We start from the raw sequence: 27,502 nt of genomic DNA, 5'->3' as shown, positions 1-27,502 counted from the left end.
TGTGGAGGGCTCAAGCGTGACTGTCCTTGGGAACTGGGTCAGCTGATGGGGGTGGGGTGGGGGTGCCCATGCTAGTGGTGTCCTTGTTGCCCCTGTCCCCCGGCAACCAGTGCCCACGGTAGAGGTGGTTCTCAGTGATCTGAGCCCACAGAGTCCCCTGGGTCCCCGAAGCAGAGGTTCAGAGAGGTTAAGAGGCTGCTGGTGGCCTCACAAAGGCCACGTGACCTGAGAGCCACTACCTGGAGACAGATGATCTGAACTCGGAGTCCCAGCTCCACCACTGAGCTGGGGCCAAGTCACTTCCCCTGTCTGGGCCTCCTCAGGTTCCTCATCTGTGGCACAGATGCCTACTGCTGAGGCGCTCGCCCCGGAGGGGCATGTGGGGCCACCCACAGGCCTTGGCTGGAGCCAGCAGGGGCTGAATGTTGGCCACGGGTGGTTAGGTCACGGTGATGGGATGGCGAACCTCTTCGCACTCACTTCCTTCTGCCTCGCTCTGCGTCGGGGTGGCGATTCTAGAGCGGCCTGCCGCCTCTGTCGGGCTCCATCTCCATCCTCTTTTTTGAGGCAGCTCATGATGTGTCTGTGCTGGGATTTGTGTAGCCAGGTCTCCTCCTGGTGGACATTGAGGAGGTTTCTAGTTTTGTCCTCTTAGAGATGACGCAGCTGGACGCATCTCGGCCTCTCTGTAGTGGTCCAGTCCTTTGGGCTGTTTGCCAGCGTGTCTGACTTCCGTCTTCTTTTTAGCATCACTGCAGAGCCGTGGTCTCTGAGCTTATGGGGTTCCCCCCCCCCAACATTTTACCACAAAAATTGGAACATATGGAAAAGTTGAAGAATTATACAGAAAACACCTATAAACTCAGTCCCCACATCTGAGGACGAACATATTTGATTTTTGCTTTATCCCATATCTGATGGGCCTGGCACTGATTGTTGGTCACGTGGCTCAGGAGGCGTCAAGACACCCCCTCTGTTATCGTCCACTTGAGGCCCTGCCCAGAAAGCAGTTCTCCTGAGGGGTTCGTGTCTAGGTGGGGGGCCCTGCGAACAGCCAGGAGGTGAGGAGAGACAAAAAGAAGGGCTTTGGTGAGGCCAGTAGTGGCGCCCTGTTCCCCGTACCGTGCAGGCGCCTTGGGGAGGGACAGACAGGTCGCAGGGACATGCGTCTGGGATCTTGGCAAGCCGGCAGCTCAGGATCCTACTAGGACAGTGGCTTGCACCTCCTGTGACTGACCCAGCAAGGGAGCTTCTTCATCACGACTCCGGACTCGGTCTCACCAACAACACCAAGGGAGCAGCTTCCTCACACTCGCACCACCTGCTGTCTGGTGACGCATGCCAGTATTTCCCCTTCTGTCCTGTTCATCCAAAAGTGACAACTGCTGGTTACACCCACCTGTTGGTTTTTCTGTTTTTTTTTCTCATAGCTCGTCATGACGTGTCATTTCACAAAATACTTCACGAGAGTTTCCGTTCCCCTGGGGACAGGATCTTGGCTGGTTTTGTTCCCTGAGGAATTCCCTGAGGTCTGGAAGGGGGCTCGGCTGTAGGAACGCCCCCTGCAGATATTTTCTCTGAGAATGAATCTGTTGCACCCCAAATTCCTGGAGCCACTGTGACTGATTCTTTGCTTTCTCTGCTTGACAAGGCACCTGTCCCAGAAGGCCATCGGCTCCCTACCCACAAACGAGACTGCTTCTCTTTCTCATTTTGAACATCTTTCTTCGTTTTTCAGAATATGCTGAGTTTTTGCACTGTAAGTCCAAAAAGTTTACAGACTTTGATGAAGTCCGGCAGGAGATCGAAGCGGAGACTGACAGGGTCACGGGGACCAACAAAGGCATCTCCCCAGTGCCCATCAACCTGCGGGTCTACTCGCCCCACGGTAGGCAGCACAGGCACAGACCCTTTGGGTGTCGGGGCAGAGGGGAGCTGACTCTGTGCCACTCGTGGGTGGGGTCAGCCACTCTCTCACAAAAAATATGACCCCATTTTTCTTCACGTGCACATAGCCCTCTTGATCTCTGTCTTCCCATTTTTTGATAGGACCCTGGCACTGAGAAATCAGTCTCAGCTCTCAGGAAACACAGCATGCTGGGAAGACTGTTGGGAGTGGCGGGGACTGGGGCAAATCACAGCTGTATGCCCCTGTGTAAAGGGGTGGCCACAGTGTGGCTCCCGGGTCATGGCGGCCACCTAATGACACCAGCCCAGGGTAACCAGGTCTTCCAGGTCTCGCAGAGGAGCCAGAAAGCCAGTCTTGTCTGCAAAATGCTCTGATTTTAAAACTCCATTATTTACCTTGAGCAGCCTGCCACCATGTACAACTTGTGGCCCCAGGGTGCTAACTCAGATGGCATTTGGGGAATATTCCAGCAGACTCTGAACTCCTCAGCATGAGTTCTTGGAGGTGAAGTTTTAAATTGGCTTATTTTTTAATAAATGATGCCTGTACACGGCATAAAAATTATGAAAGGGTGTAGAGCAAAAGCCTCCCCTGCCCTCAGTATCACGAACATACTTTGTATTTTGACGCCTGAGTCAGTAGTTACTCACGTGTGTGTATATCACGCATGTGTGTTTCATCACTTTTACTCAGATCGTAGCATAATATAAAATACCTCTTCTTTGTATGAATACATCTCAGAGTGTATCTGTTATCGGAGTATCATCTTTTTGTTTTTATGGTAAACATTGGTAAACAGCAGCCTTTGGTCTTGGCTGAATTGATGGGCCGAAATTTATTTAGCCACTGAGAGCAATTCCAGCGTGTCGATGCAAATGTCCCGATTTAAAACTGTATCACCGCAATAGAGAGAGGCTGTCTGTAGGAGGGGGCCCTCGAAGAGGAGCTACTGGATCGAAAGGTGTGATCCGGTTGGAGGGCAGGAGTCCTCCAGTCCTCAGTCCTGCGGCCTGACCCCCCCCAGCACTTGGGGAAGTGGGCTGGGTAGCTGTGGGGCCGTGCCTGCCTCCCCTCCTCTGTCTCTGATGACCTTTCCCTCTGGTTTCCCCTCAGTGTTGAACCTGACCCTCATCGACCTCCCGGGTATCACCAAGGTGCCTGTGGGGGACCAGCCCCCAGATATCGAGTACCAGATCAAGGACATGATCGTGCAGTTCATCAGCCGGGAGAGCAGCCTCATCCTCGCCGTCACCCCCGCCAACATGGACCTGGCCAACTCGGACGCCCTCAAGCTGGCCAAGGAGGTCGACCCACAAGGTAACTGCTGAGCCCTGCAGTAGGCGTTCCCCTTCTGAGGGCCTGGGAGCATGGCAGCTTGCCCAGCATCCTTGATTCCAGGTCACTGGGGTTCTCTTTGGCATATGACCCCTAGGAAAAGGCCCTCCTGGGATACAGCATCTCCCGTGAGGACCCGCAGTGCCGGAGGGCTGCCCCGGGAGGCTGTCCTGTGGCAGTTGGGCATTTCTCCTCAGCTGGGTCCCCCTCTGTCAGAATGGCAACAGCAGTCCTAGCCTGTAGAGCTGCTGAGAGGACTGGAGATGTTCCCGTAACTGCTCAGGGGTCAGGCAGAACAGGTAAAAGGATGATGAGTTAATGAAGCCAGATGGGGTGAATAGGGATCAGTGGGGACTGTGGCATGTCTGGCTCGGGGCGTTCCGGGTCAAACTTTTCCTTGGGCCATTAAGTAAGTGCATGTCAGTTACATACCTGCTATATGCCAGGCTCTGTTTTGGCCTTAGGGACCCTGCAGGGGACAAAATTGACAGGACCCCTGCCACTGGTGAGTTGATGTTCCAGGGAGGGAGACAGAAAAAGAAAAGAAAATAAGCAGATGGGCCAGTTTCAGCCAGAAGTCAGCACTGGAGGAAAATCCGACCCTTTGAGAGTGGCTGGGGTGGGAGGGGGGTCAGAGGCCTCTGAAGATGTGAGGTTTCAGGCAAGACCAGAATGATGAATGATGAAAAGAGGCAAAATCCTGGAAAATGGCTGGTGATGCTAGATAGGCTGGGCTTGATTTGAGCCCCGGGTGCCCAGGGCATGGTGAGGAGGCCGTTGTGGCTGGGGCAGAGCGAGCCGAAGGGAGAGCAGAGGAGGTGAGGGAGGGGTAGGGCCGTCCAAGGGGCTTTGGTGGCTGCCGTGGGGAGCTGGGTGGGTCCTGCATATGTAGTCTGTTGTGGAGTGGGACACATACTGAAACATGGTTTGCAAAATGCCCTCCCAACTGCCTGAGTCCAAGGTGATTTGGAGGGAGTCGGGAACCAGGGAGAAGCTGGGGAAAGATGGGCTCTGGTGCTCCACTCCCTGGCTTCCGGTCCCGAGTCCAGCCCGAAGGGTGGAGGGGTGGAAGGGTAGGAGCTGACGATCCTTTCTCATACAGACTGCAAGCTTTTCAGAGTCGAGGGCTGTGCTCTGAATATCTTTGTCCTGCGAAGGACACACTGTGTCCCCATGGTCATCCCAGGCATGGTCTCCCAGGAGAGGCCGCCCCTACCCGCGGGCCCCCCACAGCCTCCCTGTGCCCCCCGGTCGAGTCTCAGGGATGGAGCGTGATTGTGACAGAGATGCCACGGAGGCTCGATCAGGTGGTGAGGAAATGGGCACGGGTTCAGTTACACTTGTGAACTTGATGCTCGCTTTTGTTCTGGCTTTGAAAGTTTGTAATTATTACCCCCAAAATGTCACTGTTGTAAAACACAGAACCTAAATAGTCACCGCTCCCCTTCCCCCGCGGAGGTACCAGTGGCCACACCTGGTAAATAGCCTCTCATAGTTTGTTCTCCCGTGTAAACTCATATTTTAAAGAATGCGGTGATCTGTGTGCGTGTTTCCCTGTTAACATCGGGACACGTATACGCAGCATCCACGGAGCTGGCCGCTATCGGCCTCTTCTTTGTTCTTGAACATTTGGGTTGTTTCTGGTCTTTCATAAATAACGCTGTGAAATCCAGTGTTTCCAGTAGAGTCCGGGCGTCCAGGCCCCCACCCAGTCCCATCCCCTCCCTCCCTCTGCCTCTTCCCCTTCCTGCCTGGTGCGAGCTTTGTGGGTATTCACAGCTGTGCCCCTTTGCCCTTCAAAAAGGTGATGGCAGCTCACAGGCTCACAGCAGAATGTGAACAGGCAGGGGTGCCAGGGAGAGCACAACTGTCAGCCCCTGGAAGCCACCCCTTAGCACCCTCTGGAGATCTCCTTGGGCTTCCTGTATCACACATACGCACACGTCCACCAACATACATGGGTGCTGTCACAGAGGGGATCTGTAGGCAAGGAGCTTTGCTAGTAGGGTTCCCTTGATTCGAGATGTGCTGGGGACAGGAGGAATCCGATGAGGTGGCTTCCAGAGTGGAATTTTGGCCATTCAGGTGCAAGGTAACCCTAGAAACAGTCACCGTGGATTTGCGTGTGATGATGGGACCTTGCAGGTAACTCAGTGCAGCATGGAGACTGAGCCGGGATTTGAGTTTCCATGAGGTCTCCCCCTGACACCGCGGCAGCAAGACACTGTCGCAGGTCACAGGAATGACAATGATGGTGGCCAGTGTTTCCTGATCGCACGTTTGTCACAAGCCAGTTTATCTTCATGGACAACCCTCTGAGATTGGTGTGGCTGTTGTCTTCACTTGACATGACGAAAACTGGGGTCCAGGCTGGTGATGTTATGGCTTGTCCCAGGTCTCACAGCCTGGAAGTGGGGACCCCTGCAGGCTGCCGGCCCAGGCCCCTCCCTCACGGCAATCTTCTGACCTCTGGGCTCTTTCAGGCCTGCGGACCATTGGCGTCATCACCAAGCTCGACCTGATGGACGAAGGCACTGACGCCAGGGACATCCTGGAGAACAAGCTGCTCCCCTTGAGAAGAGGTGCGGTTGGGCGGGGAGCTGGGAGCCACGGGGCGCAGTGGCTGGGAGGATGTTCCAACGATAACGTTGTTGTCCTTATCATTACCGAAACCTGGACCGATGCCAGGAAGTGTGCACAGATAAGCACCCACCACTGCCTGTTTCCCCACTGCCCCTGCTTTATCATATATGTCTTTTTCTTCTGATTTGTACACATTGACTTTCCAGTTACACAGTTAACACCTGCTTACTTGGGGAACATAAACAAGCCTACAGAAAAAGGAAGCCAGAGTCATCCACAGCATAGCCTCTCCATTAGTTCATACTTTGTGGCTCTCCTCCGAAAACGTTCCGTGGGATGCATAATTAATTAATGAATTTTTTTTTCCTTTCCTTTCCCTTTCTCTTCCCTTTCCTTCCTTCCTTCCTTCCTCTTTTTCTTTTCTCTCTTTCTTTCTTTCTTTCTTTCTTTCTTTCTTTCTTTCTTTCTCTCTCTCTCTCTCTCTCTCTCTCTCTCCCCCCCTCCCTCTTTCTCTCTTTCGCTATTTCTTTCTTAAGATTTATTTATTTGAGAGAGGGGGGGTGGTGGGTGGAGGGAGTGAGAGTCTTAAGTAGACTCTGCATTGAGGTTGGAGCCCAGTGCACGGCTGGATCTCACAACCCTGAAATCATGACCTAAGCTGAAACCAAGAGTCGGGTGCTTAACTGACTGCACCACCCAGGTGCCCCAGGATTCATAATTTCTTTCTTTTTTTTTTTTAAGATTTTACTTATTTATTTGAGAGAGAGAGTGAATGAGTGGGAGGAGCAGAGGAAGAGAGAATCCCAAGTAGACTCCCCTCTGAGCGTGGAGCCCGATATGAGGCTCGAGCCCATGACCCTGAGATCATGACCTGAGCTGAAATCAAGAGTGGCACACTTAACCGACTGAGCCACCCAGGCCGCCCAGGATTCATAATTTTTATTAATGTTCATGCTTAACTTTCTACTGTGAACTTTTAAAAAAACATTCTTGAAGGTAGAGAGAGAACTCTGTACGAGGAGCCCCCACAGACCCAGCCTTAGTGGTTATCAACACACAGCTAATCTCGAATCCCCCAATGTCCTCCCCTTATTGCTTCCTGGGAGATTACAAAGCCATATCGTTTTACACATAAATACCTAAGTTTCTGGTTGCACAGCTTCCCCACCAGCCCCTTTTTTTCTCCTATACCATTTTTTTGTGGAAGAAACCAGATCATGTCCCACACTTGGGATTGGGCCAGTTGTTCCCTATAAATTGGTAATTAAATCTAGATGGAGAACTTGATATGGTTCAGGTTTAGGCTCAAGTTTAGATCTTCTGACAGGAGTAGCCTAAATATTTGTCTTTTCAAAAAATTAGAATAGCAAATACTTACTAAGTCTGTAATGTACTAGGGGCACTGCTCTGCACTCTGTGTGCGAGCTCATTGAATCCTGCTAACGATCCAGATTATGTGGTGACTCTATTCCTATCCCCATTTTATGGATGAAGAAACTGAGGCACAGAGAAGCTGAGTACCTTGCCCCAGCTCACAAAACTAGGATGTGACAGAGCTGGTTTGGAATGCCAGCTCTCCTGTGTCCTGCCACCTTGCGACCTACTTTTCCATTTCATTTAGCAGAACAGCAGAGTTTTTCCCCATGACAGGCAAATGTTCTTCAAGGTGACTTCCAGAGGTCCTGTGGAATCCCTTGTATGAGATTTGTGGGCCACTACTCAAGCCCAATCTGTTGGACACTTCGGTCATTGCTGTTTGTCGCTGTGGCATGGTGTTGAGTGTCCATCTAGGCTTTAATTTTGTAATTTTTTAAAGCCATTTTCTTACTTCCCTTTCCTGCCCCATTCCTTCCCTTGGGGGATCTGCTGTCCGCTGTAGGAACCCTCTGGCACGCTGGTGTTGCCAGCACCATTTAGATCTTCTCTTTTGCCTCCAGGGATTCCCTCCTCCGTGTGTGGGATGGGCATGGGACAACATTCGGACCTTGGTTTCCACCTTGCCCCAGCCGTGCTGAGACATTGAGTAAGGAGAGCCGGCTGCCAGGATCAGGGGCTAAAGAGTGTGTCTGTGTCACAGGTTTAGGAAGGAAGGGTTGGTGCCGAAGAGGGAAGCAGAGCCCACATGTCCCCATCCCCTCCGCCAGCTACCCCGACCCCACGTGTATTGGGCCTAAATGTTAATCCCCAAAGAATTCTTCCTGGGCTCAGCATCGGTGCTGGGTGGCTGGATGACACAGACCTCCTCAGCTTCCTTCCTCTCCCCTCACTGTTGTCTGCGTCTGCCCTCCTCTGCCTTCCTGTCTGTTTCCAAGAAAGTCAGCCCTTCCTCTCCCCGCTATCTGCCGGCTCCTGACTTGTGCCCTCACACCTCCTACCCTCATTGTTTTCCTCTTGTCCTGTGGCTTTTAGAATCTCTCCAGCTGCATCCTTTTTCTTGGCTTACAGAAGACTCAGAACTCCTGTACTTTCCGGAACCAGAATCCCAGCCAGACCACCGTCTCTGCTCCCCGCTATTTCCTCCTGCTAACTGTTGTGTGGGTGATAGTGAGTTTGGGCTTCTCACCGGTCCGGGTTCACATCTGGGTTCTCCTGTGGCCCCTCTCTGTGACCTCACCTTGGTCTCTTCCCCTCATCTGTAAAATGGACATAAAGGCAAAGATGGGGGGGATGAAAGGGAATCAGTCCTGCGCAAGACTTAGCAGGATAAAGGGCGGGCAGGCACCACTCCCCTCCTCCCCACGGGAAACCTTGAGCGCCCCCCACTGAGAGCAGCCTATATCTGTGCGTATGCATCCCTTTGGGCCTTTGGCCACCTCTCCCCAGTCCACCTCTCCAACTTTCATTATGTCAGCCGGGATGAATAACAGTCACCATGTCTGTTTACTGAGCACCTACCATGGTCAGCCACTTGGCTGAGTTCTTGGTGTCCCATGACACCCACCCATGCACCCGTACTCCTGGGCGCCTTGCATCCACACTCAGGGGCCCATGACTATTCCGGCTTTTTTTTTTTTTAAGTAGACTCCATGCTCAGTACGGAGCCCTAACACGGGGCTTGAACCCACGACCCTGAGATCAAGACCTGAACTGAGATCAAGAGTCGGATGCTCAACCGATTGAGCCACCCAGGTGCCCCTGTTCTGGCTTTTTGAACACCATCCCCCTTCGCTTTTCTTCCAATTGCTTCATGTTCAAAGAGGGCATTTTTTTCCTTCCCATTAGCATTTTTATCTTAAATCCTGTTTTCTATGATTAAAGAATTCCAAGATGATTGCAAAGGGTCTGCGAAGAAGGTCGTCCAGCCCCGCCCACAAGTCCTATTTCTCACATAGTCACAGCTACCATTTTCTTGTGTCTGATTCAGAAAATTTTAACCCACATACAATCATCTTTAAAAAGCTTCCCTCCTGTTGGCCCCGAAGCCTTAGCCATCAGTTCCCGCCTGCCCATTGTGTGTGGTTTTAGACTTTGTTCTGTTCTGTTCCATTCATTTCTCTGGACATACCTGCCCCGATATATCCAACCTTCACAAATGGAACAGCTGTAGAACAGGTTTTAATACTTGGCAGGATGAGCTGGTCCCTCTTGCCCTTCTTTTTTGAGGTGGTTTTCTTTCTTGTCTCTAAAGCTCAGTTTGGAGGTTTCATCTTTTCCAGAGCTTTCCTCTGTTCCCTGCCTCGCACTGGGCTGGGCGTGACCCCTTCTTCCTCCAGACACTTCTGTTGCTTTTCAGGATCGCTCTGTGTGTTCATGTTCTCCGCGTTTCTGAGGAACGGGCCTGGCTTGTGGCGCAATCTATGAGTGACCTGGGAGAGGGTCCGTGTCTGTGCCTGCACCTCTCCCAGCCCTGTGCCTGGTCCACAGTGGGCATTTAGGCACCTTGGCCCACCTGGCACTGCCCCTGCCCTGACCGTCTCTCCCCGCAGGCTACATCGGTGTGGTGAACCGCAGCCAGAAGGACATCGAGGGCAAGAAGGACATCCGTGCGGCGCTGGCGGCCGAGAGGAAGTTCTTCCTCTCCCACCCGGCGTACCGGCACATGGCTGACCGCATGGGCACGCCGCACCTGCAGAAGACCCTGAATCAGGTACGGTCCGCCTCTCTGCTGGTCTTGGTATAATGCAATATGCTTCCACCCACATTGGATCTGGGGCCTGAGGAAAGGTGGGTGTTCCGTGAGTCACTAGCGGCACTATTAATCACCATTGCTGTTATTGTTGCTATTATTTTAATTATAATTAAATATTTGGAATAATCAGCGTACCTAGAAGTTTGCATATGGTGGTGGCATTGGTGACCTGGGGGACAACGGCCTGGCCCACACCAAGGCAGAGTGGCTGGGAGCGCTGGACAGGACCTCAGTGGGAGGACTGTGGGGCCTGAGCTCTGCGGGTCCAAAGTCCAGCCCAGCCTCTGACCGAGTGGCCCAGCCTGTCCGAGACCCTGTACCCTGGGTGCCAGCTGGGAACCGTCACCGTCCTGGCCCCCTGGGGCTGTGGCATCCATGCCGCACACATTTGCCGTGTGAAGTACAGGGGCATCTAGCAGCAGCCACTCGCTGTAGCATTGTTTTCCGCCCCTCTGTCTGTACAGGGAATGTAAACAACAAGTGTGTCGTGAGGCCCCCCCATCTGCCCCCCCCCACCCGCAGGGTGCCACTGTTAACCCTGCCTGCGTTTCTTTCTCTCCATAGAAGCAAAAAGGACTTTCGAGAATCACAGTTCTCCCTTTCTTACCATAAAGGATGACGTAGTGGTGGATGCCTCTTCCCTGTGCCCCCCTCCCCACCACCGGCCCTTGCTTTTGGGTTTTTCTGCTCAGCGCTATCTCTGGAGTGCTGGCCGTGCCAAAAAGCACCCTTCCTCGTTCTTTCTCATGGTTGCGTCATAGCCTCTAAATGCACCGGTCGCAGGCTGTCTAGCCAGTGTCTCTTTGGAGAGCGACTGAGATGGTTTCTCATCTTCCTGGTCCAGAAAGGTGGCCGTTAATGTGAATACCATCGTATTGCTCATGTGCAGATTTCTCTGGAGAGTAAACTCCCTGATGTGGGATTCCGTAGGCATGCTGTAACAGACGTGTCTGGCCTCAGGGTCGGTCCTGGTTTGCCCACCCAGGGTTGCAGGATGTGCCCTCTGGATACTCGACGGCAGCTTCCCGGAAGGGAGGAAGAGCTTAGAGCCACAGTGAGAGTTGTTCCTTCAGGCAGGCCGTGGGGGCCCAGTGGCAACGCCAGAGCGGGGTTCTGTCCTTGGGGAAGGGCTATTTCTAATGTGGGGGCACAGACTCAGAGCAAGTCCCCACGTAGAGGCGCGATCAAGGGTGAGGGAGTGATGGGGGCCGGGCAGAGCTGGTGCAGAGCAGCAAGGCAGAGAGGGCAGCTGAGGGGAGCAAAGGGGACGGGATGTGTCCAGTGGGAGGAAGCGGTTGGCCTGGGCAGAGGGGCGGAGGGGGAGGAAGGGAAGTAAAACTGCCCCGCAGGTGGCAGGGGCCTCCTCTGAGGGCTGGCACGCGCACGCAAGAGGCCGAGCTGGCCCCCCCGGGGCCTGGCTCTGCATCGTGGCACTTCCTGGAGCTGTACCTCCACCCCCCGCCCCACATTTCCCCGTGCGCAAAATGGGCTGCTCTCGTGCTCTAGGATGCTGTCGGGGTGAAGGTGTGCAGAGCGTGTAGCCTCGATGCCCCCCCACCCAGGCCTGCAGCTCCCACAGAGGGCTCTGGGGGCCAGCCGCTGGGGCAGGGCCCCCGCCACGGAGGACTTAAGCGGGGCCATCAGAGTCACAAGCAGAGTGTGGTGAGCTGGGGCGTGAGGCTCCCTCACACTTTTTTACTAGCTTGAGGATGGATGCTTCGTAAATTCTTGTCTGTTGTAGGAGAGATGGCGGCAAGTGCTGCTTTTCACTTGTAGGGTATTAGCTGCTTTTATGGCTTTTGTTTTGTTCCCTCCCTCCCTCTCTCTCTCTCCCTCTCTGCCTTTCTTTCTCTCTATTATAGTAAAAAATAAAGTCATACAGCCCAAATATAGTGAATATCCCATTTCCTCCCATCTGGTGGTGGGTCCTTTCCCCAGCGGTGGCCCGTGTCACCACTAACTGGGCTGCCTTCTAGTGACACTCAGGGCCTGGAGAGGCCACTGTGTCTGTATCACCCCCCACTCACTACCTCCCTCTCCCTCCTCCCCTGCCCCTTCTTTCTCTTGCCTTCCCTTAGTTCTTTCTCTACCCTGACAGGACTATATCTACCGTTCTCTCTCAGTTTTCTGTCACCACCATCCCGAGGTTTACTCTCTAACCTTTTCTACAGTGCTGCTTCCGCTTACAACTTGTGAACAATGAACAAATCCATGTGATTCCGAAGCAGAAGAGGAGGGGAGAAGGGGCCACAGTGAGAGGTCCCCTTCCCACCCGCCTGTCCCGCTCTGGCCTTTCTTCCGCATTTGTTTCCTGTGGAGCTTCCTCTCTCTGTTCAGGCAACTAAAAATACGTTCCTCCTTTCTCCCTGTCTTTCACAGAAGGGAGCACATGCTATGTACATTCCTTTCGTTGGGGAGCTGTTTCCATCTTCATTTATAGGGCCCGTCCCCGTGTCTCTCCATCTGCCTGTTGTTCCGTGGCCCACGTACACCGTCATCCACCAGCCAGTCCTTCAGTGCGTGGGTCCTTTGGTGGCCTCCTGGGCCTCTCACTGGAGCACTTGTGGGGGGCTGTTGTGGGTCGGCACATGTGTCCTGTGTACCCCGCGGCATGGACAGCCTAGTTAGCTGCCCTGCGGAGGAGAAGTGGGCCGTTCACAGCATCTTGCTGCTGTGGTCGGCACATGCCACCCCTCCTTGTCCCATCCGCTAGTGTGACTCCAGGCGGATAGTTGCCTTGCTTTCTCCTGAGGCTGGGGGCTGTGCTGGGCTTGGGGGCATCTTGGCAGGCCCCTTCCTGGCATCCCTACCTGTGCTAACCTGTGACCTCTGGCCTCTGGCCTCTCTCCCTCCCCCAGCAACTGACCAACCACATCAGGGAGTCACTGCCAGCCCTGCGGAGCAAGCTGCAGAGCCAGCTGCTGTCCCTGGAGAAGGAGGTGGAGGAGTACAAGAACTTCCGGCCCGATGACCCCACACGCAAAACCAAAGCCTTGCTGCAGTACGTGTTTCCCCCTAGCCCCCCAGCCTGGCTCGCCAGGGCCTCTGCCCAGCTGCAGGGTCCCGGGACCAGGCTGGGTGCCGATCCTCATTCATCCATCTGTTCACTTAGCATAACATTTGTGGAGAGCCTCCTGTGTGCCAGGCCCTGTCCTGAGCACTGCAGTCGCCACGGTAAATGGGGCAGACAGCCATCCCTGCCCCATGTGCTTAGAAAGGGGAGTGGGGAGGGATGGAACAGAAAATAAGTAAATAAGAAAACATGTAGTACGTTAAATGGTGAAATATTAATGTGGGGAAGGGGCTAGGGTGCTGGGATGGGCCTAGGGGTGCCATCTAAAACAGAGTGATCAAGAAGGCTGCCCTGAGACAGAGTCAGGCAAAGACCGGAAGAGGTCAGGGATGGGGGCCCAGCCAGTGCAAAGGCCCTGAGGCAGGACTGTGCCCTGCAGTGTTGGAGGAGGCTGTACGACAGAACAGAATGAGTGAGGGGCAGAGTGGAGGATGGGAGAGCAGAGCTGAAGGGGACAGGGCAGAGCATTCAGGTCTTTGCCAGCCACAGGGAGGAATTAGGCTTTTGCCCTGAGTAAGGTGGGAGCCATGGAGGGTTCTGAGCAAAGGAGGAATGGCAATTCGGGTAGCACAGGCGCCCTCTGGTGGCCGTGGGAAGGACAGACATGGGGGATGAGTGGGAGTTTGGTCCTGTGTCAGCTCTTTCTGCTCTGTCTCTTGGGATTCTCACCCTGACCCTGCGTCGGTGCTTGCTGTCCCATCTCAGAGTGTGGGGGACTCTTCACAGCCACCCTGAGGTCAGGCAGGGGAGTAGGTGTGCCCCACAATCCCAGGCTTGCTCTCTCAAGGCTTCTCCTGCCTCTGTACTCCTGGTTTCTGGACTGCCAGGAACCCTGGGCGCTTGGTGAGAGTGGGATCCAGAAACTCCCTGGCAGCTCATAAGGCATATGGTGCCACACATGTGGCTTCTCTCCTGGACACACCAGAGGGACACCATCCGCAATGGCCATCATAGCCATGCTGTCCCCCCACCCTCTCCACTCTCAGCACTGTATGGTGGAGTGTTCTGGGGTGAGAATGCTTTTACGCTCAAACTTAACACTGTTTACTTCTAGTGGGCCAAGAGTTTCTTGGGATCTGAGACACCCTGCGTCTGTCCTCCCGCCAGGTGTTCAGGGAGAACCCCATTCAGTGGCAGCCAGGCCTGGCTGCCACGGCACCTTGCAGGCATCGGCCATGTTTGCCCGCGAGAGCTGGACATCTCTTCACTTGCAAACTGTGCTTCGTGCTGCTGGCCCAACAGGGGCTGGTCCCTCGATTGCAGCAGCTCCCCTTCGGGGCAGACTGCACACAGAACCTGAGGAGATCAAGAATTGGGGGGGGGCGGAGATACAGAAATGATTAAGGCAGACTTTGCAAGAGGCTGGGGAAGCAACTAGAAATGCTAAGGAAGACTGAACGCTAGTAAATACTTTAGTTCTTGGCTGCTCGCGTGGTCGCAGTACTAATCAGCAACACTTGGAGACCTTTTTAAGGGCTGGGCTGGGTTCCCAGGGCCCATGTGTGGTATGAACATATTTCATCAATTACATGAGCACTTTTTAAAAAGAAAAACATTTAAATTTCTCTGAATTCAGCAGTTGTAGGTGAATTACCATGAGTTCGCTGCATTTTTTCCCTTTTACGGGGGTACAGACTAATAGTGCTTCTTAGGATTGGTGGTGATTTCTTGGAGTTGATAAAATCTAGAAATTCCTTCAGTCCTCACAATGACCCCATGTGGGGACACTGTTAAGATCAACTCACAATGCCGATGAGGAAACTGAGGCTCAGGGGGGCAAAGCCACTTGTCCAAGGAATCACGGCAGTCATTGGTGGAATGCTGGGAGGTGGCGGGAAGCCACCTGAATTGTGTGGAAGGGCTACCTTTTCACGCACAGTTCACCTGGTCAGGGCAGAGGTTGCTCAGCTGTGACCCCACCCCCCACTCTTGCCATCTGCAAAATGGGAGTAAGAACTGATACCACCGCCCCCCCCCCCAACCAATGAATGAATCACTGTAACGGGCCTGTAGAGTGGGCCGGGCGTGTAGTGACTGTGAGCCTTAGGCAGCCCTGTGATTTATTTGTTTCGGTCTACGGATACATTTTGGGGCTAAAAAAATGAAAAGGAGCATGTAAGCCACGGCTTGACTCAGAATGTGATTCTGGAGCTATGTCAGAACCTTCCTTTCTGATGCTCAGGTTCTCTTTTTCCTGGTAGGATGGTCCAGCAGTTTGGGGTGGACTTTGAAAAGAGGATTGAAGGCTCTGGAGACCAAGTGGACACGCTGGAGCTCTCCGGGGGCGCCCGAATCAACCGCATCTTCCACGAGCGTTTTCCCTTTGAGCTGGTGAAGGTAGCGCCGCTGTGCTGGGCCCTCTGGACTCTGGTCAGGCACCCGTCTACACGGCCTTGAGCCGGGCTGCCTCCCAGGCCACGGGGTCTTGAGCTCCTGCCTGTGGGCTTCTGCCTACTTTGGGCAGAGGTGGTGGAGGTGGGGGTGCTGACGGAGGTGTCACCTTCGGGCTTCCTTCCCTGAGCAGGCAGCTTAGAGGTGTCCAGCAGACCCATAGGAACGTTCCATTTTTGCCCTCTGACATTACACATTCTTTGCAAAATACATAGAAGTCATGGGTCAGTTCTCATGGGAAAATGTCCTCATTGTGGTGGAGGGGGAAAAAGGCAGGTTAAGGAGCCAGCATGTACAGCATAGCATATAGATAATATTTACAACACCCTTCCACATGAAGGCTCTGTCTCCACGTGTGTCTGCAAAGACAGATCTATAAGAATAGTCATAAAAATGTCAGTTCTGGGATTTGAGATTTTGTTGTTAATTTGCTTGAAGTTTCACACTTTTCACCGTGAACACACATCATTTTTATAAAAAGCAGTAAAATTACTTTCAATTAAAAAACAAAAGCTTAAAGGGATGAAAAACACTCAGAATCCTAGCACCCACAGATAACTACTAGTAGCATCTCAGAGTTTGCCCTCTCAGGATTATTTCTGTGCAGATGGGTAAGTCCCCAGCATACACATAACACAGCACATCTGCTCATCCATACTTGAAAAACAATTTATGTGTCTCTGTACCCTGCTTTTTTCATATGGTGGCCATCTTTCTAAACCAGTCATTAACATTTCATGCATTATTAATGCAAGATAATGTCTTATCTTATGGATGTCCCATCATACATTGAACCAGTCTCCCATTATTAGACATTTAAGTTGTTTTCACAGTTTTTAGCAGTTACGAATAATTCTGTGAGCATAAGTAATTCTCATGAATTCCACGAGGTAGGTTTCTAGAACATTTAAAACTCCCTGAAAGTATAGTTATGTGTTTGGAGACCCTTGATTGGTACGGCCACATGGCCCATAAAAAAGTTCATGTGAATTCATGTTCCCTCTGAGAGAGAGTGTTTGTTTCAAACCATCCTCGCTGAAATTGGGTTCTAATATTTTTAAAAATTTAGACCAGTGAAATAGTGTTACATGTGAAAACAGCCACACAAAGGACATAATGTTCCCCAGATACGCACCCGTTACGGGGGTGCGGCAGGTACCTCTTTGCATGTGGGTGATTTGTCTGCTCTCAGATGGAGTTTGACGAGAAGGATTTACGGCGCGAGATCAGCTACGCCATTAAGAACATCCATGGAGTCAGGCAAGTTCCAAGGGGAGAGCTGCCATGTTCCCTTCACCTCCGTGGCGCCACTGTCCAGCCAGTTGGTCCCCCATCCCTCTGGGTCCCCTGAGTGTGAGGCCTGGCGAGGGCTCCTGGGTGGTTTTCAGTAGCTTTAAGTCTCTCCCTTTGGGTGTCCAAGGGCACTCGAGGGCGGGTGTGCTGTCTTGTGTGGATCTGTTACAGGCCACGGGGCTGCTTGCTGCCCTTGGATTAAATGTAGGTTAAACCGCCCAGTTGGCATGAGCCCAGCTGAGAAAGCTCACTGTAGATTTGCCCCGGGGGGTTGCAGGGAGGCAGAGCTGAGTCATGATTACAGGAACCCAGCATGCGTCCCCATCACGGGTTCCCCGTGAGACTCCGAGGTCCTCTCCCGTTATCTGACAAAAGTAGTCACTCTGGTTGTCCAGTCTTACATCAACCATGGTGTCCTCGGGTTATCCTGTGGGTTTCCAGGCAGTGGATGCAGGCATCCGACCCCCAGACTTGCCGTGACCTTGGCTCATTCTCGGGGACCTGGCCCGTGCCTATGAAATTGCTGACCGTGCTTTGTTTCTCTCTGACTTATCTCCCCTACCCCCGGGTACGGATGGTTTTAGGACCGGGCTCTTCACCCCGGACTTGGCATTCGAGGCCATTGTGAAAAAGCAGGTCGTCAAGCTGAAAGAGCCCTGTCTGAAATGTGTCGACCTGGTTATCCAGGAGCTAATCAATACAGTTAGGCAGTGTACCAGTAAGGTATTGGGCCCTCGGCAGGGTGACTCCTGGCCTTGTGGAAGCGGGGGTATGGGGGTTTGGTATCAGGCTCCCAGTGCTGCTACAGCCTTTGCCCTGCTGGTGCCCTTTCCCCCCCAGATTGCCTCAGTTTCCAAGAATGTGGCCTTCTCCCTGGGGCTGGGGCGGGGGTGTGTTGGCCTGGGCGTGATGTCTGTGTGGGGGTGTGTGCCAAGCCTCCAGAACCGGCCCGATTGGTGGGCAGGGCTCCCTGGGACCCTGATACCAAGCCTTAGCATGTGTCTGATGGAATTGGGGGTTTCGTTGGGCTGTCGCTTTGCTGCCTTCTGGGAAGCAGAGAGGGACCCCGTGTCAGCTGTTGGAGGCCAAGCTCCCTGAACCCCCCTGGCTGTCACCCCTTCTTGACAAATACCTGGCACCCTTGGACTTTCCTGGAGCCAGCCACTTCTCTGTCCCCAAGGCACTAAGAAAGGCCCGGATGCCAACAGCAGAATGAGTGCTCAGGTGCCCGGCCTAGCAAAGCTGGCTCGGCTCCTTGCTGTCTCCACCAGTACCCCTGACTCCCTCCAGGAGAGGAGCTGTCCCCCAGGCAGCACGTCCCCCCCAGCCACTAGGTCCCAGGGACCTGTGTGCTGGTGTTCATGGGCCACCGTCTCCAGCTGGCGGGACACGCTGGGCTCCTCACAGGCCTGGTTCCCGGGGCAGCGCGCTCTGGCCAGATAGCTGAAGTGCTTCCCATCGGGCGGTTTGTGCTCGCACGTCTGCAGAAGCCCTAGAGCCCTGGGTCGGTCTCCTAAGGCAGGGAAACTCTGCTTGAGCCTTCTGTCTCAGTCTGGAAAAGCCCACATTTGCTTCTTAAGCTTCTTCGATTAGAAAAGGGAGAGGGAGAAAAGATGTGAAAATTCAAGGCCTCCACGTTCCCTTCGCCGTCCCAACGGTGATGCTGACCCCCTAGCCCCGCCCCGGCCCCGCCTCCCCTCCGACCCAGGACTCCTCCTTGATCCGAAGCAGCTTCGGGGCAAATGCGGGCACAGGCTCCTACTTGCATGTCACTAACCAGCTGACTCTCCTTTCTTCTCTTTCTGTCTCCCATCCCGCGTGTGTGGCCTGCACTGTCCCTGGGTGTCTTTCTACCTCGTCCCGCCCTCCGCATGACCCAGGACGGGGCTCTTCACCCCCGACATGGCCTTTGAAGCCATTGTGAAAAAACAGATTGTAAAGCTCAAAGAGCCGAGTTTGAAGTGTGTTGATCTCGTGGTCTCAGAACTGGCCACAGTCATTAAAAAGTGTGCCGAGAAGGTAACCGAAGGTTTTGTTGTCACCTGCGCATTTGTCCCGCATCTGTCCTCCCCCATGTTCATCTCCACCTGTGCATCTGGAAACTCTGCCTCAGCAGGCACCCCCTTCCGTGGGCCACCTGTCGCCGAGCGACATCTCAGCTTTGCTGGGCAGACAGCGGGGGGAGGGGGGGCGGCACACAGTGCACGGGTGTTCCGCGTTCCCAGTTTGGGCTCTGACAGGGATGGGAGGCCTGGGGTGTTGCTAGGGACTCACCAAGCGGCAGTGCCTGTTCCCGGAACCATTGGAGAAGGAGGGTCTCCACCCCATCACCCAGCGTGAACCGTGACCAGCACGCAGACCTGCGTGTTTGCATGTCACGGGCCATCTCAGAGGCTTTCCACTAGTGATTTTGACTGTCTGCTCAGTTGTCCCCAACACGTGGACTTAACCCAAACCCTGGAAGGTGGGCTTCTCTGTGCGTTTGGTTTGGTTACGATTGGGCAAGAGTTTTCTGTAAGGGGGTCCCTCTGAGGTAGATGGCCCAGATGCCGCCCCCATCATCCTGGAACAGGTGCTACTCACTCACGAGCTGGGCAAGAGTTCCCACCCCACTGGGGTGGCCTTGATTAGAGTCGGTGTCCTTGCTCTCACCAGTGCTGGGCGGAGGGGGTGGCTGTCACTGTTGGGCAGCAGACACACACCACCCACTTTCTCTTGCCACTTTCCACTTTCAAATCCATTCTCGAAAAGCATCTCTGCTCGTGCGTGGGCGCCCTGTCACTCTCTTTGGCACACCGTCACCCCACCATCCCCTTCTCATCTCTCAGCTGGAGCAGCTGTGAGACAGAAGTGGGGTGGGGACTCGGTAGGCCCACCCCTGGTCACTCCTCTTCCCCCATGTTCTCTGTGTGGTTCATGTTGTTTCCTGTGCCATGACGAACTCAGTCAATGCTGCCACTGTACCCGCCCCCCCCCCCCAGCTCAGCTCCTACCCCCGCTTGCGAGAAGAGACGGAGCGAATTGTCACTACCTACATCCGGGAACGGGAGGGGAGAACCAAGGACCAGGTAATTGGCTTTTTGTATTATTTTTCGGGTATGATTTATGTGCATATGTCTTTTTTTTTTTTTAATGTGCTTAAATCTTGAGCATACATTGCCTTGAATAATGACAAACGCATAAAGCAAGGTGACCCCCACCTCTGTCAAAGTACAGAACCCTTCTGTGACCCTCAAAATTCCTGTCCTTTGCCCCCCCCCAACCCCTGAGGCCCTGGCAACCAGTCTGCTCCCTTGTCCAGAATGTCACTCAAAGGGACCCCTGTAGTACGTAGCCTCTTGATTCGCCCTCCCTCACCCAGCACAGAGCATTCGGTACTCAACCCCGTTGTTCGTGGTGTTGGTGAAGGTTGTTGCTGTTTCCCTCTGCGGTGGCCATGGTGTGTGTGGACCACAGCTTATTTATGCATTCTCCCAGCAGACGATGTTTGAGTGCTTTTTAGGTTTTAACAGTTTCCATGTGGAGACTGTCCAGGTGCACACAAGGTTGGTCCCCACACCACTGCAGCAAGGGTCTCACCTGTCACATGCCAAGTGAGCCCGTGGCTGTCCTTTTGTCTCCGTAGGGCCTATGTCTAGTCTCAGTCTCTACCCCTAGTCGTCCGCCACGGTCTCTTGGCGGGTGTGCGTTCAAACCAGAACCAGAAAAGGCCTCCGTGTTGTATTCAGTTGTGATGCCATCTCGTGTTGCCCATCAGTGGAGGAGAACCTGGCTCATTTGTCCTTCAGAGGGTCCCCCAGTCAACCTGCGCCCCAGCCCATGTGGCTTCTGTAGCCCAGAAGTTGTATCAAAAGCTTAAAAGATTGCAGTTCATTTTGTTGTCATTGTTGTCAAGAATGTGGCTGTCCCTTCCCCACACCATACTGCCTGGTTGTCCCACCACCAGCACTTCTGGGCTCCGGCCCATGGTGCTCAGGCCTTATAAAACCAGCAACAGTGGCTCCCATGAACAGAGCACCCCAGCATTTTCCAGCAACCCCACAAGATCCAAGTGCCTGGCATGTTTCATGCTTGAGTGCTCAGAGGCACGGTGAAATGACAGGAAGGGGCAGGGTGTTGTGTAAAGGCCTGTCCCTTAGCTGAGATGGCATCCTGACCGGCTCCTAGGTGCCTGTGTTTGTGTGTACTGTTCTCATGCCCTCGCCTGGCAAAATTGCCTTTGCTGTTTTAATGCGGCACTTGCAACATGTCAGGTGCTGTTCTAAACACTTTACGTGCTGTGAATTATTTAACCCTATGCAGTGCCCCTTTCCACTGTTTGGTAACCTGAGGGCAAGGGTCACTCCGCCAGGCGGGGGCCGAGTGAGACTGCAGCGCGGATGGTCAGCCCCAGAGGCCGTGCCTGCATCCGCCACACGACTGCCTCACTCCGCTCTGTTGGCCCAGTCTTTCTTGTGAGGCCTTGAAGGTTCAAAGTACCCATGCCCCCTTCCCCCTGCAGATGGACCCCAAGGTGTGTGTTGGAGGGATGTATATGTATGTGTGTTCCCAGGTCTGCCGCCTGGGATGCAGTATGGTTCCAGCCCCCCCTGCTGGCGGGTGTGGGAAGGGCTCTGGCCACTGCCATCCTGGCCAAGCTCAGCTCTATGCTCATAGTTAACCCTGCTTTCTTCCAGATTCTTCTTCTGATTGACATCGAGCAGTCCTACATCAACACAAACCATGAGGACTTTATTGGATTTGCCAAGTATGTACTTTTCAGAACAGCGGCTGGTGGGTGATACCAGTGCCTGCCCTCAGAGCCAGGCCCCGAGGGAAGTGGTCGAGTTGGCTTCCCTCAGCTGACTGGGGCAAGAGGGTCTTTCTGTCAGGGCCTGGGGTGAAGCATGGAGCCACCTGAGAGTATCTGGAAGCTTTCCTGGGCTAACAGTAGCCCCCATCCTTACTGTCCTCAATGTGCCTCCTTTGGGGCAGACCTGTGCTCAGCCACCTCGGGAAGGGGGGAGGCTGGGAGCATGCAGTGCTTTCCTTTCTGCGTGACTTCTCAGAGCCTTTCATGAACTGTGCAGCTTTCCCCAGATACCCCCCATCTGCACTTGGCCCTTTCACAGAGTGTCTCATGGGCTCGGGGCTCTGGGGGCTACTCTCTGGGAAGTACTATCCAGGCCCTCCGTGGCTTCCATCCATGCACCATAGATTAAAAACCAGAACCTTCCATGGCACCTGGCCAAGGGGCCAGAGCAAGGATCTCTGATTTTGGCATGATGTGGATGTAAATGCTGGCGGCCTCAAGCATCGCTCAGTGATTCCCTCAGCCCCTGAGGTCACCCTCAGCCAGCTTGGGCATCACACGGATTGTTCTGGTGGCTCCGGAAGGTCTTCTTGCCCGAGCCCAACAGAATCCCAAAATCATCAGTAGGCAGCTTCCTTGCATTCACTTAGCAGGTATTCCTGGTGTGTGTTCTCTGTGCCAGGCTCTGTGATACAGCAGTGAGCAAGCACAGACCCAGGTCCCCACCCTCAAAGGAAGGTCCCGTGCCAGAGACAGACCTGCACCAAACCAGTTAAGACACAGCGTCTTCACTGCTGGGGTCAGGGCTGTGTGAGGCTTGTGTTGAGTACGGAGGGCCGCCTTCTGGCCTGGCCGTGGGGTTGCAGGGAGGCTTTCTTGTGACGTGTCTGTTAGAGCCCAGTGTTGGGCTAGCAGGCTGGACGAGAGGATCTTTCGCTCAGGGGTCTCTGTGCCAGGCTGAGCACTTACTGGGTGGAACATTCACAGTTGCTCTCACCGCAGTTGGTCAGCTGATCTTTGCTGGGCGTGTGGTAGGTGAGTGGAAGGAATGAATGAATGAACAAGTGAGAGCATGATCAGAAGCTGCTCCCCACGCCGGGTGTATGTGGGCTGAAATGCTGGTCCCCCTCTTTGGTTTGCTGCTGTTTTCCTCACTTTGATGTCTCTGCTTCTCACACTTCATCCACAGTTCCTTCTCACAATCTCTCCTGTTTTTCCTTTGACCACTCCACTCTTTCCTCTGGATTCCTGGGCCTTCCCACTTCCCCCAGCTGTTATTATACTGAGCAGCTGGTGACCGGGTGGGTATTGCCTGCTGTGTGCCTTTTTCCTGGTGTGTGAACGGGGTCGCCCTGGCTGGTGGCGGGGCCCAGGGTGCCAGGCTCCGCCCAGCCCAGGCACAAGCCAGGGCTCAGCCTTGGGGGGGATGTCCCCGGGGGCCCACTGGATAGCCATGGAGCACTGTCTCAAAGCCAGGCCTGGTGCTGGGCCTTTGGAGCAGGACGGTGAACAAGCCAGATTTGGGCCTTGCCCTTTCAGACCCCACAGGCTGGACATGTGTTATTGAGCACGTTGTCACAAGGCAGACAAGAGTTGGAAAGGAGAGTAGGTGAGGTGCTGTAGGAAAGTGGAGCAAGGGATGTGGCCTGGAGAGACCACCAGGTGACAGGCAGGGAACCCAAACACTGTTGGAGATGGGGAAGGAAGGCCAGGAAGCAGGGAGGCTTGGGGAGACCAAAGCAAGGTGGAAGTAAGAGACCAGACCCCATTGCCAGGAGGGCTCTGCAGGCTGAGGGGAGGACTTTGGACTCCTTCCCCCCACCATTCCCCGCTCCCTCCCACACCCCCATTCCCAACAGCAAGACATTCCTGAGTGGGTAGAGGCAAGGGAAAGGGGCAGCTACTCAGGCTGCCGGGGGAAGGTGGGAGCCAGGAAGCCCCTCGGAAGCAGCACATCTGGAACCTCACTAGCATCCAGCCATCACTGTGTGTGGCTTAATCAGTCCTGTCTCCTTCAGACCCTGTTGACCGAACTCCTTCCTGTGCTTAGATATTCTGGGGTACTTTCTCACTGCCCTCTAAACACGAAAACCAGGGCCCAGAGAAAAAGCTCTATGATGAACTCATTGAATGTTAGGAAAATTGTTGGATAATGTTCTTAATGTTCCAACCTTTAATGATCTAGGAATAGAAGCCTATTTCCTTAACTGTTTCTCCCCTCTCTCCTTCTCTCTCTCTCTCTTTCTCTCTCTCTCTTCTTTCCTTTATACCAACAGCCAGCTTGAACTTTAAGGTACAGCCCCAGAGGCAGCGAGTAAAGGAATGAAACAAGGTGGTTTGCCTTGTCATATTCTGAAAGTTTCAAAAGCAATACGACAGGAAAAGAAAATAGGATGTCTACGTTATAGGAGATATCAGTTGTATGCAGGTGGCGCTGTGATTGTCCCAGTGGAAAACAGGATGAACAACGGAGCTGAATAGGTTCCCCCATACAAGATATGTGACCGTCTTCTGCGTGGCACAGACTAGCCAGGAAAAAGGATAGCTGAAGAAGAAAAGAGATCAGGGACTGTAGACGAGTAAGGGACCGTATAGAAACACGCCCTGTGGACCTTATCTCTCCTCTGGAATGGGCCAGGAGCCATCCAAGATGTTTTCATGGTGGGCAGCCGTCCCATGTCTGATCTCCCAGGCTGGCCAGCTCTGTGGTTAGAGCCATTGAAGACCTGGTGCTGGGATCAGGGATGGGAAGAGAGAGTGGGAAGAAGCCTCAAGTTTGACCCCCAGGCAGCCTGGTGCTCAGGTTACTCTGAAGCCACTGTGGCTTCTTCCCAGCAACGTGGGAGTCCAGCTTCTCAGGCCTTGGAGGCTCTGGGGCCCTTGACTCCTGGAAATAGCTGGTGCTGTTAGGAGTGGCTGAGGTCAGGGCCTCAAAGCCTCAGTTTAACTAAATCCATTTTTGCATGAGCCCAACTCTTTGCCTTGGGCAGCCCCTTGTGTGTAAGGGGCTTCTCTCTGCCTCTGCCCTTAGCTGGCCACTTGGCCCCACCAAGGGAGAGAACCCCACCACGTCTCTCCTGCATGTCGCCACATGAGTCCTCTCTCTGCTTTGTTTTCAGCGCCCAGCAGAGGAGCACACAGCTGAACAAGAAGAGAGCCATCCCCAACCAGGTAGCCCACCCCTCCGCAACCCATAGCTCTACCCTTGGGGGTGGATGGGCACTTAGGGACCACTGAGCCCAATGATGGTGCCTGGCTTGTGGCATGTCCCACCGGACCCTTTACCCCACTCCCCAGCCTCTTGAGTCTGTTCAGGTTTTGATGTTTCAGGAAACCTGTCTTTGAGCTGAAGCTCTGACACAGGCTGGGGGGCAAATTTGTACACCCACAAGCCCTGTCTGACATCCAAGGCTATGCTTAGAACTTGACCCTTGAAAGAGGGGCAGCCCAGTCACCCATGGGTGTCTGCAGCCAAATTGGTTTCCCAGCCTAGCCACAGAGATTCAGAATCTGTGGGAGGGCCTGGGTGGGAGGCTGCATTGTGATAAGCAGTTCTGGGGAGCCTGAGGGTGCTTTGAGCCCCATACCCAGAGAAGCCCAGAGCCACGGGAAGGATTTTCTACCTCGATGTCATGCCCCAGCCAGAGGCCTTGGGCATGAACAATATGAACAGCTTCATATATGCCAGTATCAGGTGCCTCTTTTTTCTTTAAGAAAACACATCATCTTCACAAAAATTTCTGCCAGTGCCCACCCTGCTTCTCCCCATTAGATGGGGTGGGGGTGGGGGCGGGGTGGGGGCTCTGCTATCCTGCACGATTACAGAGCCCTCTGGAAAAGAAGGATGTAACCACTGCATGATGTTTTTGCGCTTGCCGTAGGTAATACATATGTTGTGCTTTTTTGTTTCGGGAGATGATAATGAATTAAATATTAACACCATGAATATAATTAATAGCATGTAATTTTTTTTCTTTTGCTGTTTTTTTTCCCTGCTCTTCTCTCCTCCCATTTTTGTGCTTTTCCTGCTTTTTCTCTGTCCCTTCATGTCCCTTACGTTTCTTTTCTTCTGCCTGCTCCTCTTTGATTTACCCACAATCCTAACTTTGCATTTTCAAAGGGGGAGATCTTGGTAAGTACCCACTTAGTGTGGTAGCAAACATTAGAGAACCTAAGAGTGGTGGAGACCCCGCCACCCCGTAATGTCCCTTCCCCCCAGAATAACAGAACAACTAAAAATCAAGCTAACCTAAAAACCGCCTGCCATGGCCAACGCCCGCCGGACTCCGTGTTGCCCTGGGCATAAGCCGACTCACACAGACACTAACCTGACCACCATCCTTGTAGGAGGCCCACCCCTCCAGCCTGTTCCTGACACATTTAGCTAGTTTCCTATAGGTCAGGGATGGCAAATACTCAGCTAACAACCCCCATGCTTCCCTCCCCTCACATCCTTGGCCAGGGAAGAGTTTGCTTAAGGGCTGCTGGAACTCTTTCTTGCTGCTGCCACCACTCCAGTGCAGACATCATCATGCTGGAATTTCCTCCTCCTGCACTCATGGCAGACATTACTAATGGATCCAGCACTCTTTCCTTTGTGCCTCTCCCCAGCCCTATGCCAGGGACAGGCATAGCTAATCAATCCTGGCATTCTTTCCTGAGCATGCCACCACTCCCCATTCTGTGGCAGATGTGACTAACTGGTCAAAGAATTTTTTTTCCTGTATGATAGCTTTGCACATGACATCCCTCTGACACCCATGAGAGACATGACTGATTGATCAGGGAACTCTCTCCTGGATGCTGCCACTATCCTTCTGTCCCCGTGGCAGATACGATGATTGATCAGACTGTTCTGTTCCACTTGCTCCCTTCCTTGTATTTTGCCTGCGGCAGTCATCACTAATTGATCCTAGCACCCTTTCCGGCTGCGCCCTGAATGCTCACTTGGAATTCTCACTAAGGTGGCAGCTGCTGCCCACTGATCAGTGTGGCCTCCAACGATGAATGGTATTTGCCATCCCTGTTATAGGGAACACCTCCTCTCCATGTGTGGCCCAGCCCAGGCCAGCCCAGTGGGGAGCAGGTGCTGCTCCCATCTGAGAGGTGAGCTGTTTTCAAGGTGCTCACCTCCAGGCAGCTGGCTCCAGCCCCAGCTCTCCACCTCAGAGAGCAAGGCCTGGGCCTCCTTCTCCAGGATGTTCTCCCACTGCCGGCACTTGAGGCGCCGGGCGGCCCAGCCGCTGCCCTCTGGCAGGGAACTTCTGGTGAGCCCCGGGGGACTTCACAGTAGCTGAGGCGATCCTGTGCCAGGGCTGTGCTGCACCTGGGGTCTGGAAGGTGCAGAGAGAACCAATGTTCGGCAGGGTCGGGTGGGGGCAGTGGCAGGAGGAATGGCTGGTCCTTAGGCCTGTGGTTCCCGCTTTTCCCCATGTCACCCCTCCCCCCCCCCGGTCCTCTTTGAACTCAGAACCGTTTCTTCCCTCCAGACAGCCCTGGGGCCTGCTTCTCCTCGCACCCCAAGAGGTTTAGTCATTCTTTTCCTGCCAGATTCCCTGGCCCCAGCCACAAAGCCCATCCCTGCCACGTCAGTCAAGGCCGTGGGCCCCTGGGTCTCCGAGCCATGGTTTCCATTCCTGCCCCAGGCGACTCAGGCCGAGACCATCACCCAGGAGTAGGCTGACCCACCCTGCCAGCGGGCCCCAGCTTGCTGCTTCCTGCCTGCCGCCCATGCTGCCCCTGGCAGCCCTTCCTCCTGTCCCTGGCGGGCCTGCATGCCTGTCGCTGTGCACCCTGGAGCGTGGGAGCCTGCCTGCCTCTTCTGTCCCCCCATGCCCTCCTTCTAAGCCAGGTCCCTGGGGCACAAGTCTGGCTTTTGGATGAGGAGGCTAAACTCCCTCTCCTCTAGACTCCGCACGTGTGTCTGCAGCCCACGGCTTGCACCTCCCCGGGGTGGGATTGTGTCTCTGACCCCACTTGGCTCCCACACGGACAGCT

General features: G+C 54.0%; 1 protein-coding gene across 12 annotated transcripts in view; it reads left to right on the top strand.

The window, feature by feature from the left end:
- DNM2 (dynamin 2) overlaps nt 1–27,502 on the top strand; it is an 82,704-nt gene that overhangs the window by 38,370 nt on the left and 16,832 nt on the right. For 3 of the 12 annotated variants that reach the window (XM_045774632.2, XM_045774628.2, XM_045774626.2), the window contains exons 3-15: nt 1,739–1,888; nt 3,023–3,226; nt 5,728–5,826; nt 9,754–9,914; nt 12,815–12,957; nt 15,231–15,366; nt 16,613–16,680; nt 17,298–17,436; nt 19,695–19,781; nt 21,390–21,460; nt 22,777–22,806; nt 24,625–24,676; nt 25,626–25,637. In XM_045774632.2, coding sequence (XP_045630588.1) covers nt 1,739–1,888; nt 3,023–3,226; nt 5,728–5,826; nt 9,754–9,914; nt 12,815–12,957; nt 15,231–15,366; nt 16,613–16,680; nt 17,298–17,436; nt 19,695–19,781; nt 21,390–21,460; nt 22,777–22,806; nt 24,625–24,676; nt 25,626–25,637 — 1,352 coding nt within the window. Of the gene's footprint in view, nt 1–1,738; nt 1,889–3,022; nt 3,227–5,727; nt 5,827–9,753; nt 9,915–12,814; nt 12,958–15,230; nt 15,367–16,612; nt 16,681–17,297; nt 17,437–18,593; nt 18,733–19,694; nt 19,782–21,389; nt 21,461–22,776; nt 22,807–24,624; nt 24,677–25,625; nt 25,638–27,502 lie in introns of all 12 variants that reach the window. The other 9 variants (XM_045774638.2, XM_045774633.2, XM_045774630.2 and 6 more) reach the window with 6 other exon arrangements.

Source organism: Ursus americanus, chromosome 14, assembly GCF_024610735.1.
Source record: "Ursus americanus isolate L20-20 chromosome 14, mUrsAme1.1.p, whole genome shotgun sequence".
NCBI classification, from domain to species: domain Eukaryota; kingdom Metazoa; phylum Chordata; class Mammalia; order Carnivora; family Ursidae; genus Ursus; species Ursus americanus.
The sequence above is the reverse complement of the archived record's forward strand: the minus strand, read 5'-3'. Positions and strand labels throughout refer to the sequence as shown.